Below are 16741 nucleotides of genomic sequence, written 5' to 3'. Positions count from 1 at the left end.
GTTAGCCCCGGGTCGGGGAAGCCGCGGAGCTGCCGCTGCACCCTCGGAGCTTCACCCGCGGCCGGAGACGGACCCAAAGCCGCGGCCACGCCTGGAGCCTGGGAGCCCGGAGCCCTGTACCCCACGGCCGGAGCCTGCCCTCCGGCCCGGCACCTGCACCGGAACCCCTTCGAGGCTGAGGGATGCAGGAGCATCCCTCCCTTGCCCCGCCGTCTTCTCGTCCCCACGGCAGCCACCCTTATCCCTGCCCGGGTGCTCCGGGAGGTGGGTACCCCGGTACCCTGATGTCCCGGTGTCCCGCCACCCCCCTGTGCGGGTACTCCGGTACCCCCGGGACATCAGCATCCCCGTACCCTGGCTTGGCAGCACCCCGGCGGCGGGCAGAGGGAGTGGGGCGGAGGGTGTGTGTGGGGCAGCCCAGGACTGGGGGGCCTCGCAGGGTTCAGGGTAGAGACCTTGGAAGGATTCTGGGGGGGAAAACTGGCCTCCGGGTGAGAGTTGAAAACAGCGCTTTAGGCTGTAAGGGGCAGGAGACAGGGCAGGAGACCCGCAGGCAAACTGTGTCATGCGGCCCCCTAAGCCTTCTGGTTATATTGTGCATGATGCTTTGTTCATCCCTGTCGTGGCTTTGCTTATCAGCTAGGCAGCTGCTTAATGTAGTTTTTTCCCAGAGCTACGGCCCCAGACAATACAGATTTAGCTGTGTCGGTGCAAGGGACACTGCAAAATGAGTCTTGTCCTTGGGTTGCGTGGCTGCAGCTGAACTGTTTTATGAACAAACAGTCCTGGACTCAGCAGCAGCACTCATGCTACAGGAAATCCTTCAGATCCAGTGGAAGGCTTAACTTCTCTGTCAGGGGCAGGCAGGAGAAAGATAGAGGAGGAGAGACAAGCACAGGCACTTTCAAACAAAACACAGATTGTTTCACCTCTGTCCTGAGGGATGTGTGTTCACCGGACAGAGGGAAGTTCAGTTTCCATCTCATTCAGCCCTTGTACCCTCCCAACTACAAAGCAGCAGGGGCAAGTGACACCAGTTTTGAGGCTGAATTTATACTTATTGAATGATTATGCTCCCAGGAGTGTGTGTGCATCACAGATGCTGCTGTTCAGGGGCTGAGGTGAAACAAAGAATAATATTTAGAATAATATTTATACCATTAGCATTGGCGATGTTTTGTCCTTTCCTTTTTGTACCTGTCATACTGATGATGAGTTCAGAGATGGGAGCACCAGCAAAGAAATAAAAATCGGATACAAGCGATTAAATGTCACAGAACAACCCTGGGACAGCAGACTTCATGTTCCTGGAAAAAAATAAAAAATCATCATCCTCCTTCAAAATCAAGAAAGGGTAGGTTCCTGAGCACAGTCATGACTCCATTGTAAGAAAAGGAAACACAGAGTAGCCTACAAGCATCCTTCCATTATTTCATCCCAAAATGACAAGTTGATTTGCTCTTCAGCACAGGAAGTGCACCTTCTGGCCAGGCATGGAGAACGCAGAGCACAGTATGGATGAAATGGGGGCCACACTGACAGTCAGGCTTTGGCAAGGCAGGCAGGGCTGAAGCAGAGCATTATTTGAACAGGAGGCCTGGGACAGAAACATGTTGCAGGAAAAGAGTAATTCAGTAGGTGGTGCTTACTGCCAGGCGGCCAGGGTTCGAGAGGCTACTTGAGCATTGCAGGTGCCGTCTCTCTGCCAGGCTGCTGAGCGCTCAAGTGCGTGAAATTATTGAAGATGTTTTTTGGTGATGGAAGGGGGAGGGTACTTCCCAGAAGATACTTGGTCCAAGCTTCTGGCCAAGCCCCAGTTGGGGTAACTGCGATGGGTCTTCCTCAGATGCCTTTAGGACCGTGCTCTTGTCCGGCTGACTTGTACTGCAGTGTGGCTTTGGTTGCATCTTAAAACCATTGCTGCTTTTTTGGAGAGCTGTGTTGGTTGGTAAGCTGCACCTTTCACAGGAGGTGAAATCTTGCGTTCTTCTCTCAGCTTAGATTCAGTGAAAAACAAAACAGGCCAAGCAAGACTTTAAGCAATGTTCTGCCTATATATGAGCAGAAAATAAAAGACCTCTATAACTGGCTTGAAGTAGCATTCATGAAGGAAGTAAGAAAATCCTACACCATCCACAAAAAGGTACTGTTCTCCACAATTATTGTAAGAACTCTGATTTTCTTTCTCTTTGCAGCGGCACCCCCATGGCCCTCTTCACAAGAACCAGCAGTCATCCCAACACCACCGACCCCATTCCCTGTGGGGCAGACAACACTACAGAGCCTGACCTGCCACGCTCACATGCCTACTATGCCCTCTGCTACTGCATCTTGATTTTGGCCATCATCTTTGGGAACGTGCTGGTCTGCTTAGCCGTGCTGAGGGAACGCACTTTGCAAACCACAACAAACTACCTTGTGGTGAGCCTGGCGGTGGCGGACCTGCTGGTGGCTACTTTGGTGATGCCATGGGTGGTGTACCTGGAGGTGAGTACATTTTAGGCCAAATTAGCAGAATTTAACCACGGTATTAATTCACCAGCATTAGTGCATGCTCTCAGGATAGGCCAGCCCTGTTACAGATCAAGTCCATTCACATTTTAACCCCCCCCAGATAGCTCTAGGGCACTTGTGGTGGGGGTGGCAGCCCACAGTATCACACAGGTGGCCACACCACATTCCACCCTGAGTCTGGCTCTTCCTGCCAGAGCACAGCCTCTCTGAGCTTGAATGGCAGCTGGGCTACAGCCAGTAATGTAGATTGTTTGCTCTAATGTGCTTAATACCACTTTCATCCTTGAAGCTGACTCCATCAGCCAGAAGGGTTGCCAGCGAGCACCATGATGATTCAGGAAGGTGGGAGAGGCGATAGGGTGGAAATACCGTGTAGAAACTCAAAGCCCAGATCAATCTCTGCTCCTGCTGGCCAGAAAACAAGCAAGGGCAGTCAAATCCTCATCTCCTGTGGAGCTTAAGAACTTTAGCATCCATGATGTTAGGTCAGCTCCAAGCAACATTCCCCAAGCAGGCTGACAAAGAGATGAAGCTGAAGAACATGCTCCAAGATCTCCTTAAGTCTTGCAAGCGTTTTCACAATAACTTCAAAGGACTCATCAAGCCCTCAGGGTCTTATTCTCCATTTCTTTATCTTTGCACATTGGCCAGCGTAAAAATGTACTGACATGACAGCATGGCCAATATCATCAGATACAGGGCAGCAAAGGTGGAAACTGAATCCCCCTCCCACTGCAGCAAAATCCTGAATTACCGAAGCCACTCCTGGGGCAAATATTTTTACTAAAGTAAGTACATGAAGGTATGCTACATATGACATTTTAATCTGTTCTCTTCAGCGTTTTTACACTAATTCACAAAAATTGGTAGATCTAGAAAAGTTAGAGTGAACAGCTATCATCCATAAGCTTTCACCTGAGCCCTAGTACCCTGTTCTCATGCTAACAAAGACAGAATAAGCCTCTGAGCCATGATCTCACTGAAGCCTCATGCTCTTTCTCTAGGGGGAAAGCCGGGATCAGGCTGAAGGGTAGGGTAAACATTCCGTTGGCAGCTGCCCACCTTTGGCTGACCTCTTTCCCTCAAAACAAAGCAGAAGCAGAGAGGGATTTCGACGTGTGCATATGGGCTCCACGGTGCATGAACAGAAAGTAGGACAAGACACGACAACACCAGCAAAGGCCAGACCTACTATGTGGGTACAAGGAAATTTGATCAAGTAACAGGGGACTAGTAGTGGCCTACAGCCCTCCTCTGCCTCCAGCGTATGTTGAATGGGCAACACAGCTCTAAGCTTTGGCACACAGCCTAGGCATTTCCCTTGTGTTAATCCAAGCCACTCACCCAAACTGTTCCCACTGCAGTCTCAGCAAGGCTACAATTAAGAGAAATTAAGGGTTTGCTCTGTGTGTAAGCATTATTAATAAGGGCATTGATGCTAATTATGCATGTATAGTGCTGCTGCGGAGTGAAAGAATGAAGAGACCACCGTGATACTGTATGTGTGATCATGTTCTTAATGAAGGCAGCAGTGGAGTGTGGTCCTGGAGCTGGCCTGCAGGATACGTACAGCTCTGTTGTGTGATATCGAATGATTAAAAATCAAGACATAAGAGGGGGAAAGCCTCCCAGCAAGACAGAATTAGACTGTGCAATTTGATTGCAGCTGAAAAATATTATTAAAAGTCAAATTTTATTTCAGACTGGAATAGTCCATCACCTCAAGCGTGTTCCAATCCTTAATGAAATCACAGTATGCTTTGCATTAGAAAAGATTTAGCACTTGCTCTCGCTGTGGACAAGGTGGCACTGAGGCACATCTGTGAAGCAGTCTCTGCCCCCCATGCAGTACCGTGGTCACAATTTGTGAGCATGACAGTGGGTCATGTCTGTAGACCCATTCAAAATTCACTTCCATCAGTGGGGCTTGGATAATCAAAGCAGCTGATTCAACAGTCATTCCAAACAACAGGGAGAAGAACCCACACACTTCTCAGACCCGAACTACCACCCCCAGCACTGCTCTCTCCTAGAGAAATAGGCTGTAGGACTCCAGCAAGGCTACGATTTAACAAACAGTCCAAAAAGCCCCAAAGTCTTTTACTCACTGTATTTGCTGCTGTTTATGGATCAGCGATGCTACCAATGATGCAGAAATGGCATCATGCTTCAGTACACTATGGGCCTGGAAATTGCCATGAAATCATTCAGTCCCCAAAACCATATACAATACCTATTCATCTACGGAATGTTTGCCAAACCAGACATCTGAGACCTGTCCGTTATTTATGGAGAAGCTAAAGGTGGATGAATACCTCAGATTTAAAGGTCACTTGTGAACTTTGTGCTGTACACTCAATTTCTAAAGTCAGCTGTGGCCTGGACCTTGACCATGAAATTTGTCATTTTATCATTCACACAGAGCAGAACTGTCTGTTTCTGAGAAGTCTCTTGGGAAAGCTGTGAGAGAGCAGCAATAGGAATATTTTATATCCTCACCTTCACTTAATGAATCTTCTATCACAGAAATGCTATTCAGCACTGTGTCTAGCAACCTTCTGGGGTCAATGGGTAAGTCTGATATACCAGTACTACTAGTCAGTTTTTTTACTGACCCTGATGCTGTGGCTGGCATGACTACTGAAGCTCACCAAGATTTCTAAGACAGTAGCATTAGGATATCCTGCCCACTGGATTCTGATGGCATGAAATACCATCATGCCTTGTAGTCATTGTATAAATGGAGGAGGACATGTAGCAGCATGGCCTGGAGCATCCTCCTCAGTCTTCTCACAACATCCAGTTCTACCTCCAAAGGGAAAAAAGCGTCAGAAGATGGTTGTCACTGAGGTCCAGCCTGCAGCTCTGTTCAGTAAGGCCGTTTCCTCTTCTGTGGCTCTCACACCAGAGCAGCAAGACCTACAGCTGCTCCCTGAGCTTGAGGAGCTTGCCAGACTGCCATCAAAGGCAGGACACACAACTGACTTTGCCACTTAGCAGCAGGCCTGACCACAGGCATGCTCTTAGTTAGTCCCACCGTGTGAAAACACAAGCTGCGGAGAGCTAACCTCTCTCTTAAACACAGAACACCTGGGTGAGCATGTTCAGATGCACCACTGCTTACATGCCTGTCATCACCTGATGCAGTTTTGTGTTCATACTTTCCCATACAGCATCACCATACAATTTACAGAGATACTTTTGTTCTTTTTAAGGGTTCAAGAGAGTGATGGATTTACGTAAGTTTATGAATGCACAATGATTTATTTCTTTTTAAACTGGAAGACTTTCTATGGGGCTGGAAAGTTAAAAAAAAAACCAAAAACCACAATTTTGTGGATAAAGCAGACTGGACATCAAGAAAGATGAGGTGAGAACCTGACCTGAATAGTCTACAGGGAGCTTTAGCATTGTCTTTGACAGAGCCAGAATTTCATCCTGGACTCTATTCCCACTTCTGCCACATGCGCACAGAGTGGTAATGAGAGATTGTATCAGCTCATCTCTCTGTAAGAGAATAATATTTGACCATCCACCTCACCCAGGCAGTTGTGAGGATTCATTCAATTAATACCTGCGATGTTCTTTGAGATTCCTGGACAAAAGGCACCAGGGGGATAAAGAACAGGTACCCTGCCAGCATATGAAAACCAGAAATGCACACTAGCAAGTTCTAGCTGCTGTAGCAAAGATGAGTGGACCAGAGCAATAAAAGGAAGAGCAGAAACAGAATTTTTAAAATTATGGATGAGGCCTGTAATTAAAAGGCTCTTTTTCATTGTTAAATTCTGGAATAAATTCTGGGTTTCATACCCCACAGGTAAATATTAACTACTTCACTGTCTTCAGCCGAGGTTCTCTCCATTTTAGAAGTTGTAGTTGGTGGAAGTGAGGATGGGTTTTAAGACCAAACGTTTTGATCTGTCAAGCGTCCTCTTAATAGAAGCTACAGCTTAGCGTGCAGGTGGTGTGATCTGAATGCATCATCCGGAGAGGGTTCACTTCAGAGCCATTCCCACCACCACCTTCTTCAGTTTTAATGGTTCACACTCTTGGGCTTGGCTTTTGAATGTGCTCAGGACCTTGGCAAATCCCTCAGTTAAGTGCTTGCACATCTGCTGGGCTAGTGGCAGCTGCCTTTCATGCGAACACCTGGCACCAGCTCTTTGTGAAGTATTCTTCAGACTCCACAGATCATACAGACACTGCATTTTGCCTCAGATTACAGAAACACCCCTTACTGGGCCCCACTGCAAAGGCTTCCAGCATTTATAATTTATTTTTTTTTTTTTTTTTTTTTTTTTTTTTTTTTTTTTTTTTTGAGGTGGTCAAACAGATCTCAAAATTTATGACTAAAGCAAAAACGGTGTTGAGTTTCTTTGAAACCTGAACCTAACTACTAAGGTCCCTAATTTCAGAGGGACAGCCTGCACGCCTTGTGGCCCACCTAATTGTGCAGAAAAGCTCTAAGGGTTTGGTTTTTTGGTTTGATTTTGTTGTTTGGAGGGGTTTTGTGTGTGTGTTTGCTTTTTTTTTTTAAGTATCAGAGAGCTGAAGATGAAAGCACAGTTCCCCAGTGCATTTTGCATGCCAATTCCCATTTCTCTCCCCTGCATTCATTCAGAGTTGGGGGGTCTAGTAGAAGATGTTCTCATACAGTACCTGACTTCTGACACATAGCAGCTGGGTCCAGCAGAGAAAACCGTAAAGACACAGCTCACCTTAGCAAGTTTCTGTGCCCATGTGCAGGAATGCTGGTACAATCAAACCTATTTAAATTTCTCAGGATTACTTCTTAATCAACTCGGAAAACAGCTCACACAGACTGAATTCTGTATTTATACAAGTGCTTCTTGCTGCAGGGAGCTGTGTCCTTCCTAGACATCGACACTTGCTGCAGGGTTGGCCCACTGCCTTAGCAGCCAAGCTTACTGGTGGCACCCTCTCCAGCCTGATCTGGAGTGGGTGATTTTGAGCAGCACTTGAAAACCTCCAAGGATGGAGCCTGCATAGACTCACCAACCAACTGTCCTCACGGTTTCCCTTCATAACCAGTTTGCAGCTTTCTTTCAAATTATGCCTGTTGCCTCTTGTCACAGAATCACAAAATCATCTGGGTTGGAAAAGACCTTGAAGATCATCCAGTTCAACCATGAACCTCACATTGACAGTTGCCTCCCTCCATGTACTGCTGTGAAAAACCTGGCTTCATCTTCTTAGTAACCTGGCTCAAACTGTCTTAATAACCTCCCACTTGAAACTAGGGGACTGCTGTTAGCCCCCTCAAAAGCTACCACTTCTGCAGGATGAACAAGCCCAGTTCTCTTAGCTGCTCCTCACAGGAAAATTGCTCCAGCCCCAGGGACTGTTTTGGTGGCCCTCTGCTGAACTCGCTCCCATTTATCAATGTTTTTCCTGTACTGGGGCCCCCAAAACAGACACAGTACTCTAGATGCAGTCTAAATTCAACACTTGGACCACAACAACCCCCAGCAGTGCTACAGGCTTGAGGAGGTGCAGCTGGAGAGCTGCCAGTCAGAGAGGGACCTGGGGGGGATTGATAATGAGCCAGCAGTGTGCCCAGGGGGCCAAGAAGGCCAATGGCATCCTGGCTTGTGTCAGCAATAGCGTGGCCAGCAGGGACAGGGAAGGGATCTGACCCCTGTGCTTGGCACTGGTGAGGCTGCACCTCGATTTCTGGGTTCAGTTTTGGGCCCCTCACCCCAGAAAGGCCATTGAATGACTCGAGCGTGTCCAGAGAAGGGCAACGGAGCTGGTGCAGGGTCTGGAGCACAGGTCTGATGGGGAGTGGCTGAGGGAACTGGGGGGTTTAGTCTGGAGAAGAGGAGGCTGAGGGGAGACCTCCTGGCCCTCTACAGCTCCCTGAAAGGAGGGTGCAGAGAGGAGGGGTGAGTCTCTTGAGCCAAGGAACCAGTGCCAGGACAAGAGGGAATGGCCTCAAGCTGCGCCAGGGCAGGGTCAGACTGGCTCTTCGGAAGTATTTCTTTGCGGAAGGGGTTGTTGGGCGTTGGAATGGGCTGCCCAGGGCAGGGGGGAGTCCCCATCCCTGGAGGGGTTGAAGAGTCGGGTCAACTTAGCACTGAGAGATCTGGTGTAGTTGGGAACTGTTAATGTTGGGTTGATGGTTGGAGTGGATGATCTTCAAGGTCTTTTCCAACCTAGACAACTCTGTGATTCTGTGATTCTGTAAATGTAAGCAGAGAAACCAGGAACTAGTGCCAGTTCCTGATAGCTTCCCAGGATCCAGCCAAACCACTGGTATCTAGGGGGTTGAAGGCTAAAATCCAGGCTCTCTCCAAGCAAGGACTTTTCTCCCTTTCTCACCTACCCATCTTCTCCAACCAGCACAGCATTAGATTTGTTTGCTGTACTCATCCAAGGGGTTTATTTGTCGGAGGGCAAGCTGCCTCCTTGTTCATCCACCACAAGGAGCGGGTGCTGAGGCAGACCATCTCTCTCTGAGTCAGGGTATATCCCAGCCCTGAGGAGAGAGGTGTCACACGGTGCTTGGACCATATTGTTGTGAACCAAAAAGGTCACTGTCAAGAACTTAATGCCTGGGCCAAAAAATGCATTTCTCCATCACAAAGATTGGCCATGGTTAAGCTTTCATGATTACACACTTCAGATTAAAAATTCAAAGCAACCAGAACAAAAGCTCGACATGGTAGCAAACAGAAACCCTTTATCCAAATAGTTTGTGAGTTCTCACTCAGATCTAATAATCAAAATCTGCTAATTGATATAAGAATCCAAATAAAGTTTTAGAGAAGCTTCGGGTCTCAGGTCTCTGTTTCATACATAAATGCATAAAATTTGCAGCACTTTTCCAGCTTACTGCCTGCAGGAGAACTCCAGAAACATTTTTCAGAAACTTTTTCAGAAACACTTTTCAGCCCTTAGATTTTCTCAGGTAATCCTTAATCAAAGGATATATACAGTGATATCAAATTTAAATCAATTTATCATGCTAGACCTTAAGGGAAGGGGTAGCTGCTATCTATTCCTTCACCCTGCCTTCATCTGTAGGAGTAACTAAAGGATTGAAATCGAGGTGTGTCTCCTGCTCCATGACCTACCACTGTGTTATCTTGCATACAAGACAGATGCCTCAGTTTCCCTCTGCACATCACAGTGAACATGAAGTCATCTAGCTGCTGAGATACTTGGAGGAGGGCACCTCCTTATACATAACTGAGCAGGACTTGGTGCAGAACAAGGCTGACGGTTTTGTGGTTGCTGCTACAGGTGACCGGAGGAGTGTGGACTTTCAGCCGCATTTGTTGTGATATCTTCGTCACCATGGATGTAATGATGTGCACAGCCAGCATTTTAAACCTCTGTGCTATCAGCATTGACAGGTGAGAGCTAGCAGCATCCAGGGGGATAGTCTGGAGATGAGGGTTGGCCCTGTACCCCAGCATGGCAAGGACAAAGAAATGGGGTTTGCACAGGCACTATCGGTGTCTTCAGGAACACAAACCCCCCTGCAGTCTCTCACTGCCACGACTGCTATTAATATGGCTCTGTCCATGTGTTGGAAGATGTCTGCTCTTAAGGACAGAGAGACACAAGCAGTAGGACATCACCAGTAGGTAGTCAGCCACATCCTCATGCCTTTTAAAGGCAGGAGCCAGAATTGGCCATCTAATTCCCATTGGGTCTCAAAGAGGGTTTCTCATTCTGGAGACCTCACTTATCAAGTTTTAACAAACAAAATCCTGCCATATACATAGGGAGGGGGGAAGGTTATTGCTGTGTAATCTTCAGCCTCACCCTGGAGGTTGGTTTGCATCTTAAAACTGAGCCTATTTTAAGCAATGCTGAGGGCTGGGAGCCAAGACCTTGGCACACATGGTGCTGTTAGGGCCGAGAAGAGGGGGGGAAGGAAAAAATGCGTGTTATACCTTTGTAATATATGGTTCAAGGGTGATCATACAAAGCAGCTCTCCACACTGGGTTGGTTTGGTGTTCCTCCATGAGAATCTTTATCCTCATTCCATTTTGTGACCATCTGCAAGGAGCAGCCCCCAGGCCATCTTAGGCGAGACTCCTGTACCTCCCAAATCCTAGCCTTGCTGAGCTGCATCCCCTGGGCCACGCCGGCAGCCAAAGGCCATGGACACCCACCCATGGGCAATTCTCTGCCTGTCAGTGAGGCCAACACCAGAGAGAGTGGCTGAGACACAGAGTGTAGCAGGTTGTGGTTGCTCCAAGGACGGATCTTTCCCAGCAGTACACAAATAACCTTAGGGGCTTGGGGGATGGGGGTTTCCTGGGGTTTCTAGACCCGTCTGGTATCCCAAACCTTGTAGCTTCACAGTGCCAGTTCTGCAGAGTGCCAGTTCTCTGAAGGGCTGCCAACTAACTCTGATTTCCTCTGTTCCTCCCCCCAACACCCCACTTACCATTTCTACAAATTGCTGATCCCATCATCTGATCTTCTCTCCTTTCCTCTTCCATTCCTTCACCACATTCACCATCATGTTTCCTACATGACTTTCATTTTTCCTTTTAAAACCTGGTCCTTTTCCTCCCTCCATTTTTACCTCTCCTCTTTCTGGAGCTGGTTTGGTCTGCAGGTACACCGCAGTGGTGAAACCAGTTCAATACCAGTACAGCACTGGGCAGAGCTCCTGCAGGAGGGTCTCTCTCATGATCGTGATAGTCTGGATGCTGGCGTTCGCAGTGTCATGCCCGCTCCTCTTTGGCTTCAATACTACAGGTAGGTGATATCCTGAACAATAGCACGCAGGGAGGGTTTGGAAATAGAGATGCCCTGTGCATGGACAGGTCATTTAACATGGGTCCTGCAGATTTTCCAAGTGATATAAAATTTTTGGGAACTGGAAAGCACACTATGAAGAGTGACAAAAATCTCCAGTGCTGGAGAGCAGATGTGCTCTTATCTATAAGCTTGACATTTGCTCAAGCAGACACTGGCTATTGCTCTGAGGACAGACCAGCCTGCTTTACTGTCAAATCAATGCCCATCAAAGTGTCCAGGTCTACAGATCCCCCCAAACAATCACTCTATGCACACAGAGCAAATATCCAGACATCCAACACATGCACACATCAGACTTACTGCATCTTGCCCATGTCAACAGGTCCAGACAGTTTTAAATCACTACAGGACACAATTCTGAACAGCAAGGATTGTATATTGGCACTGCTTGTGAGAAACCTCCTCCCCATCCCACTGGCTGTCTGCTTCCTCACCTAATCCCTTGAGGAGAGCAAACAGTTTAGCCTCCTCCTTGGAAGCAGGTTGGTCTTTGTCCTTCCCCTCACCTAGGGCAGCCTGGATTCTCCCTGGAGGCAGAGGGGCAGGGAAGATTTCTTCCCTAGAGAAACAGGCAGAAGTCCTCTGCTCCCCATCCATCCTCTATGCATTGCTTGAGGCAAGAAGGGAAGAAGGGGACCGGGGGATGGGGGAGGGAGGGGGGAAAGTGCTGCTGTCTCCCACTGCCACAGATCGGGGGGAAGGCACACCTCTGCATCTAGACAGCTCAGAGGCTGTCAGAGGAATAGAAGAAAGGACAAAAGGGAAAAGGATCCTCTGAGAATGGATGGGAATAGACTTGAGAGAAGAGGTCAGAGCTGTTGGCCAGAAAAGCAAGCAGATGCATGCTGGGTCATGCTAGATGGTCCCAGGCAGAGTCCATTGTAAGCATCAGTTAGGTGAGTGGGTAGGCCACAGTATAATTTGCAACAAAGAGATAGGAGATACTTGCACTCCTTAGACTGCCTTTGTCCCCTGGATGCCTTTCGACTTGCTTTGCCAACACACCAGAGCCCCCTTGTACCAAATCAAAGCAGCTCAGCCACTCCTCTCTCTCTCTTCTCCTCCCCAGCGGATCCCAGTGTCTGTTCCATATCCAACCCTAGTTTCATCATCTACTCCTCTTTGGTGTCCTTCTACCTCCCCTTCATGGTGACCCTGCTGCTCTATGTCCGGATTTACCTCGTGCTAAGACAAAGACAAAAGAAGCGAACCCTCACCCGGCAGGGCAGCCAGAGCGCCAGCACCAAACCGGGTTATGCACACAAAGTAAGATCCACATGAACGCAGTGGGAGCTGTCAAAAAAGAACAGGGCATGCATCATTTCTTCTTCTCAGAGAGCCAAAGCACAGAATGGAAAACATAAAGGAGGGACATGGCATGTTTTCATCCCATCCTTCACTCATATGCCGTGATATTTGAGATGTAGAGGCTCCAGTTAAATCCTTTTCACCCCTCTAGAAAGAGGATACTCCCTGTGTATCTCTACCCTCTAGAACCAGACAACTAGAAAAGAGCACAGTCTACTTCAATATGTCTTCAGAGCAGGGCTTTCTCAGCCATGCAGAAGTCTGGCTAATGTCTTCATTTATTGATATTTAATGTCTTCATTTATTGATTTTTGCTCTGGGAAGCTTTGTTCTCGGGGATTTACAGGCTTTAACCTAGATTATTTTTAAAAAAACCCAAACAACAACCTCTTCATCTGACAGATTTAAGAGGTCAAAATGCTCATGGTGCATGGAGCGTTTGTTCCACTGACCTTTCTAGATAAAAAATCTGCAACCATGGGAACCAGCACAATGGTTTGAAATGGATTGCCTGCTCACACATATCTGCTTGTTTTATTCATTTTCTCCAAGTGAAGCTACATTTAAAAAGGGTGGGGATGCTGAGGGGAGCGGGGCCAACCCAAAAATAGAAGTGAAAGGTCAGCAGAGCAGCTCTTCTTGTTCTCATGCTTCTCCTTGGTGAGATGGAAGCAGAGAGTTGTCCAGTGCTGGTTCACCCCACTGATAAGCCAAGGTCAGTCCAGAGGACACGGTGCAAACCTAAGAAGCCAGTGGGGCTAAGGATGACTCCTAAACTTTCCTTATCATCCTTTGACCCAGTGGATGGTTTGGGTGGTTCCCAGTTTCTCTGTGTCATTCTCTTTTGCAGGAACACGTGGAGAGAAAAGCTTTGTCAAACAGATGCCAAGGCACCTTTTCCCCCTGTCTCCCACTCAAATGCTCAGGCCGGGAGATGTCAACCCCAAGGAAGTTGCTGACTCCCTTCAGCCTGCAGCGGTATCGCAGCTTCTGCCACGAGGCATCCCTCACCAAGACACCAGGGACTACACAGCACAGCAGGCTGGAAGAAAGGAGAAAGAGCACGAAGCTGGGACTGGAGGTACAGAGGCTCAGCGATGGCAAAACCATCAGCTCTTTGAAGCTAAACCACCAGCAGCCCCGGCTGATCCAGCTTCGGGAGAGGAAGGCTACCCAGATGCTAGCTATTGTCCTGGGTGAGTGAGAGCCCCCCTCTCTAGTGGGGTGCAACGGGTGATGGTTTGGGACTTGCCAAGAGCAAGGAAGCTCCTAACACAGTATTGAGATTTAAAAAAAAAAAATGCAAGCCAGGCCCAAGCTCCAGCTGTCACTGCTCCACAAACTCAGGAGAAACATCAGTGGGACATTTAGGAATCTAGGATAATGCTCTCAAATGTTGAGAGCCAAGTATGTCAGTGTTTTATTTGCTATGTTTTAGTACCCTTTTGTTTTAAATCAGTGGCCAAGAAGTCCTGCTTAGAGGGAGCAACAGCCAACACCGTTGCTTTCCCCTTTCCTTTATTATTATAAACCTGATAGAATCCTAAATTCCCATACATGCAGCAGCTCTTAGGTCCAATTACAGATGAGGAAACTGAGGCAAGGAGCAGCAGAGGAACCAGCTCATAGAGCTGGATAGAGAAGTCAGGAGACTGGTGCCCCAGTCACCTGCCATGGTCACCAGATGCACTGATACTCCTCATTAACTCAGTAGTTGCAGAGAAATAACGCAGCCTTCACGGTAAGTGATTAAAGCAGATAAGGCAGCAGTCTTTAAGCTGTGGCCACTTGCTTTTGTCTGTCACCAGGCCACTACTGAAGCCCCATGCACCCATTCACTGGTCCCCAAAAGCCTGAGCTCTTGCCAAGTCCCTCTGTATCAGGAATAAATGCCACCTTCAGTGTTTAGCAAATGCAGACACGTACATGGAAACAGTGAGAGGATGGAGAGGAGGGCACAGGTGCAGGCCCCTTTCCAAGTAGTTGCTTCTCTAAAGCCATGGCTGGTTTTCTCCCTCTCTCTAAACCCAGGGGCATTCATAGTCTGCTGGCTACCCTTCTTCTTGATTCACATCCTCAACACCCACTGCCCGTCCTGCCACGTGCCCCCGGGGCTTTACAGTGCCAGCACCTGGCTTGGTTACGTCAACAGCGCCCTCAACCCCATCATCTACACAACCTTCAACACTGACTTCCGCAAAGCTTTCCTCAAGATCCTCTGCTGCTGACCATGGGACTGGCACAGGGCTGCATGGACTGTGGTTTGCAACAAGACTCTTGGGCTGGGGACAAGGAGCAGGGCCCTTCCCTCTATCTGCTTTACACACCGCAGGGAGTGATGCCTTTCCCTTGGCTGGGAGCAGTGGCAGTCGGAGCAACGTGCACACCCTCTGCACCGGAGCGAGGGGCAGGAACGTGCCCCATCTCCACAGCTGGCTTCCCACACCGAGCCTCCATGCTCCTGCTTCAGAGAGCACAAGCGCTTCCCACTTCTGGGGAGGGAGGGGAAGAACACACAGAGGCCAACCAGTGATTCCCTTGTTGGGCACAGCATTGGGCACAGCAGCACTATCAGTGTTCCCCCTCCTCCTAATGCAAGGACCAGCGATAGATTGGCCACTACTTATCTACCACACACCAGGTCATCTACTGGGGCCACTAAATAATGAACTAGGCTTAGGATAGCGCCAGTCATGCCCGCAATAGCTTCAAACCTGTTTTTTTCAGGTGGGGCAGTTTGCACGCACCCTGTCTCAAAATTTGTTTGGTTTTGGAAGCAGTCTCGATTTGTGATCCTCTCCTCATCAGGAGCACTGCTAGATTAAACACTTTTTTACCCCCAGCAGCACTACAGGCTTGGGGAGGAGTGGCTGGAGAGCTGCCAGTCAGAGAGGGACCTGGGGGGGATTGATAATGAGCCAGCAGTGTGCCCAGGGGGCCAAGAAGGCCAATGGCATCCTGGCTTGTGTCAGCAATAGCGTGGCCAGCAGGGACAGGGAAGGGATCTGACCCCTGTACTCGGCACTGGTGAGGCTGCACCTCGATTTCTGGGTTCAGTTTTGGGCCCCTTACCCCAAAAAGGCCATTGAATGACTCGAGCGTGTCCAGAGAAGGGCAACAGAGCTGGTGCAGGGTCTGGAGCACAGGTCTGATGGGGAGCGGCTGAGGGAACTGGGGGGGTTTAGTCTGGAGAAGAGGAGGCTGAGGGGAGACCTCCTGGCCCTCTCCAACTCCCTGAAAGGAGGGTGCAGCAAGGAGGGATGAGTCTTTTGAGCCAAGGACCCAGCGCCAGACCAAGAGGGAATGGCCTCAAGCTGCGCCAGGGCAGGGTCAGACTGGCTCTTCGGAAGTATTTCTTTGCAGAAGGGGTTGTTGGGCGTTGGAATGGGCTGCCCAGGGCAGGGGGGGAGTCCCCATCCCTGGAGGGGTTGAAGAGTTGGGCTGACCCAGCACTGAGGGATCTGGTGGAGTTGGGAACGGTCAGGGTGAGGTTCATGGTTGGACTGGAGGAGCTTCAAGGGATTTTCCAACCTAGACAATTCTGTGATTAAGAGTTTGTCCTGTCAGACTGTTGCAATAAGTCCCGTTACCTGTGCTTGGGGAAGAGCTGCCTGAGTAACATCCCTCCCAGTCAGACAGGACATTTGCCTCAGGATCAGACTCTCCCTGGCTCCCCTCACTGACGTAGCTGTCAGCACATCTGGGGTGTCCATACACCCCAGCTCCCAGGAGCTGGCCAAACACAGTCCTGCGACTTTCTCCTTTCCCAGCAGCATTTTACAAAACCATCTCCAGGTGTTCCTGGATGAAAACACCAGACAAGCCCTGCTGTACCATGTAGGCTAGTCTCATGGTGGGGCACTCTAATGCTCTTCTCCCTGTATAGACAAATCTGTCCTGGGACAGCCTCAACACATTTCTCTCATTTCCCCACCTCACTCTACTGGCTCAGAAGCTCCAGCTCTCACTCCCAAGACCAGGCTTAGCTGTGCTGTTAGCCACAACCGTTTGACAGCTTTGGGTGTAACTGTGTGTACTGTCTCTGCCTGTGTCCATGCCACAGCTCCTCCATCCAGGAGGGGCTTCCTCTCTTTCCTAATGTAAAACCAA

At 48.9% G+C, this 16741-nt stretch overlaps 1 protein-coding gene across 2 annotated transcripts; it reads left to right on the top strand.

The window, feature by feature from the left end:
* The first annotated feature begins 1243 nt into the window (after positions 1–1243).
* DRD3 (dopamine receptor D3) lies at positions 1244–15483 on the top strand. 2 transcript variants are annotated; one of them, XM_026857910.1, is made up of 7 exons: positions 1244–1354; positions 2196–2487; positions 9784–9896; positions 11118–11260; positions 12393–12589; positions 13482–13827; positions 14663–15483. In XM_026857910.1, the coding sequence occupies exons 1-7, from the start codon at positions 1269–1271 to the stop codon at positions 14857–14859; spliced, it is 1374 nt and encodes a 457-aa protein (XP_026713711.1). In that variant the 5' UTR covers positions 1244–1268; the 3' UTR covers positions 14860–15483. The 2 variants fall into 2 exon arrangements, with proteins under 2 accessions (XP_026713711.1, XP_026713718.1); XM_026857917.1 differs by lacking the exon at positions 12393–12589 and having other exon boundaries at positions 14663–14918.
* Positions 15484–16741: the final 1258 nt, after the last annotated feature.

This window comes from Athene cunicularia (assembly GCF_003259725.1).
Source record: "Athene cunicularia isolate RWA chromosome 1 unlocalized genomic scaffold, athCun1 chr1_part1, whole genome shotgun sequence".
NCBI classification, from domain to species: Eukaryota; Metazoa; Chordata; class Aves; order Strigiformes; family Strigidae; genus Athene; species Athene cunicularia.
This window is presented reverse-complemented; position numbering and strand designations above follow the sequence as displayed.

Excerpts from the sequence above, each read along its gene's own strand:
- DRD3 (XM_026857910.1), top strand. The coding sequence starts at position 1,269 with ATGTCACAGAACAACCCTGGGACAGCAGACTTCATGTTCCTGGAAAAA. Across the intron at positions 9,897-11,117 it reads TGTGCTATCAGCATTGACAG|GTACACCGCAGTGGTGAAAC; the intron begins GTGAGAGCTAGC and ends TTTGGTCTGCAG. Across the intron at positions 11,261-12,392 it reads CTTTGGCTTCAATACTACAG|CGGATCCCAGTGTCTGTTCC; the intron begins GTAGGTGATATC and ends TCTCCTCCCCAG.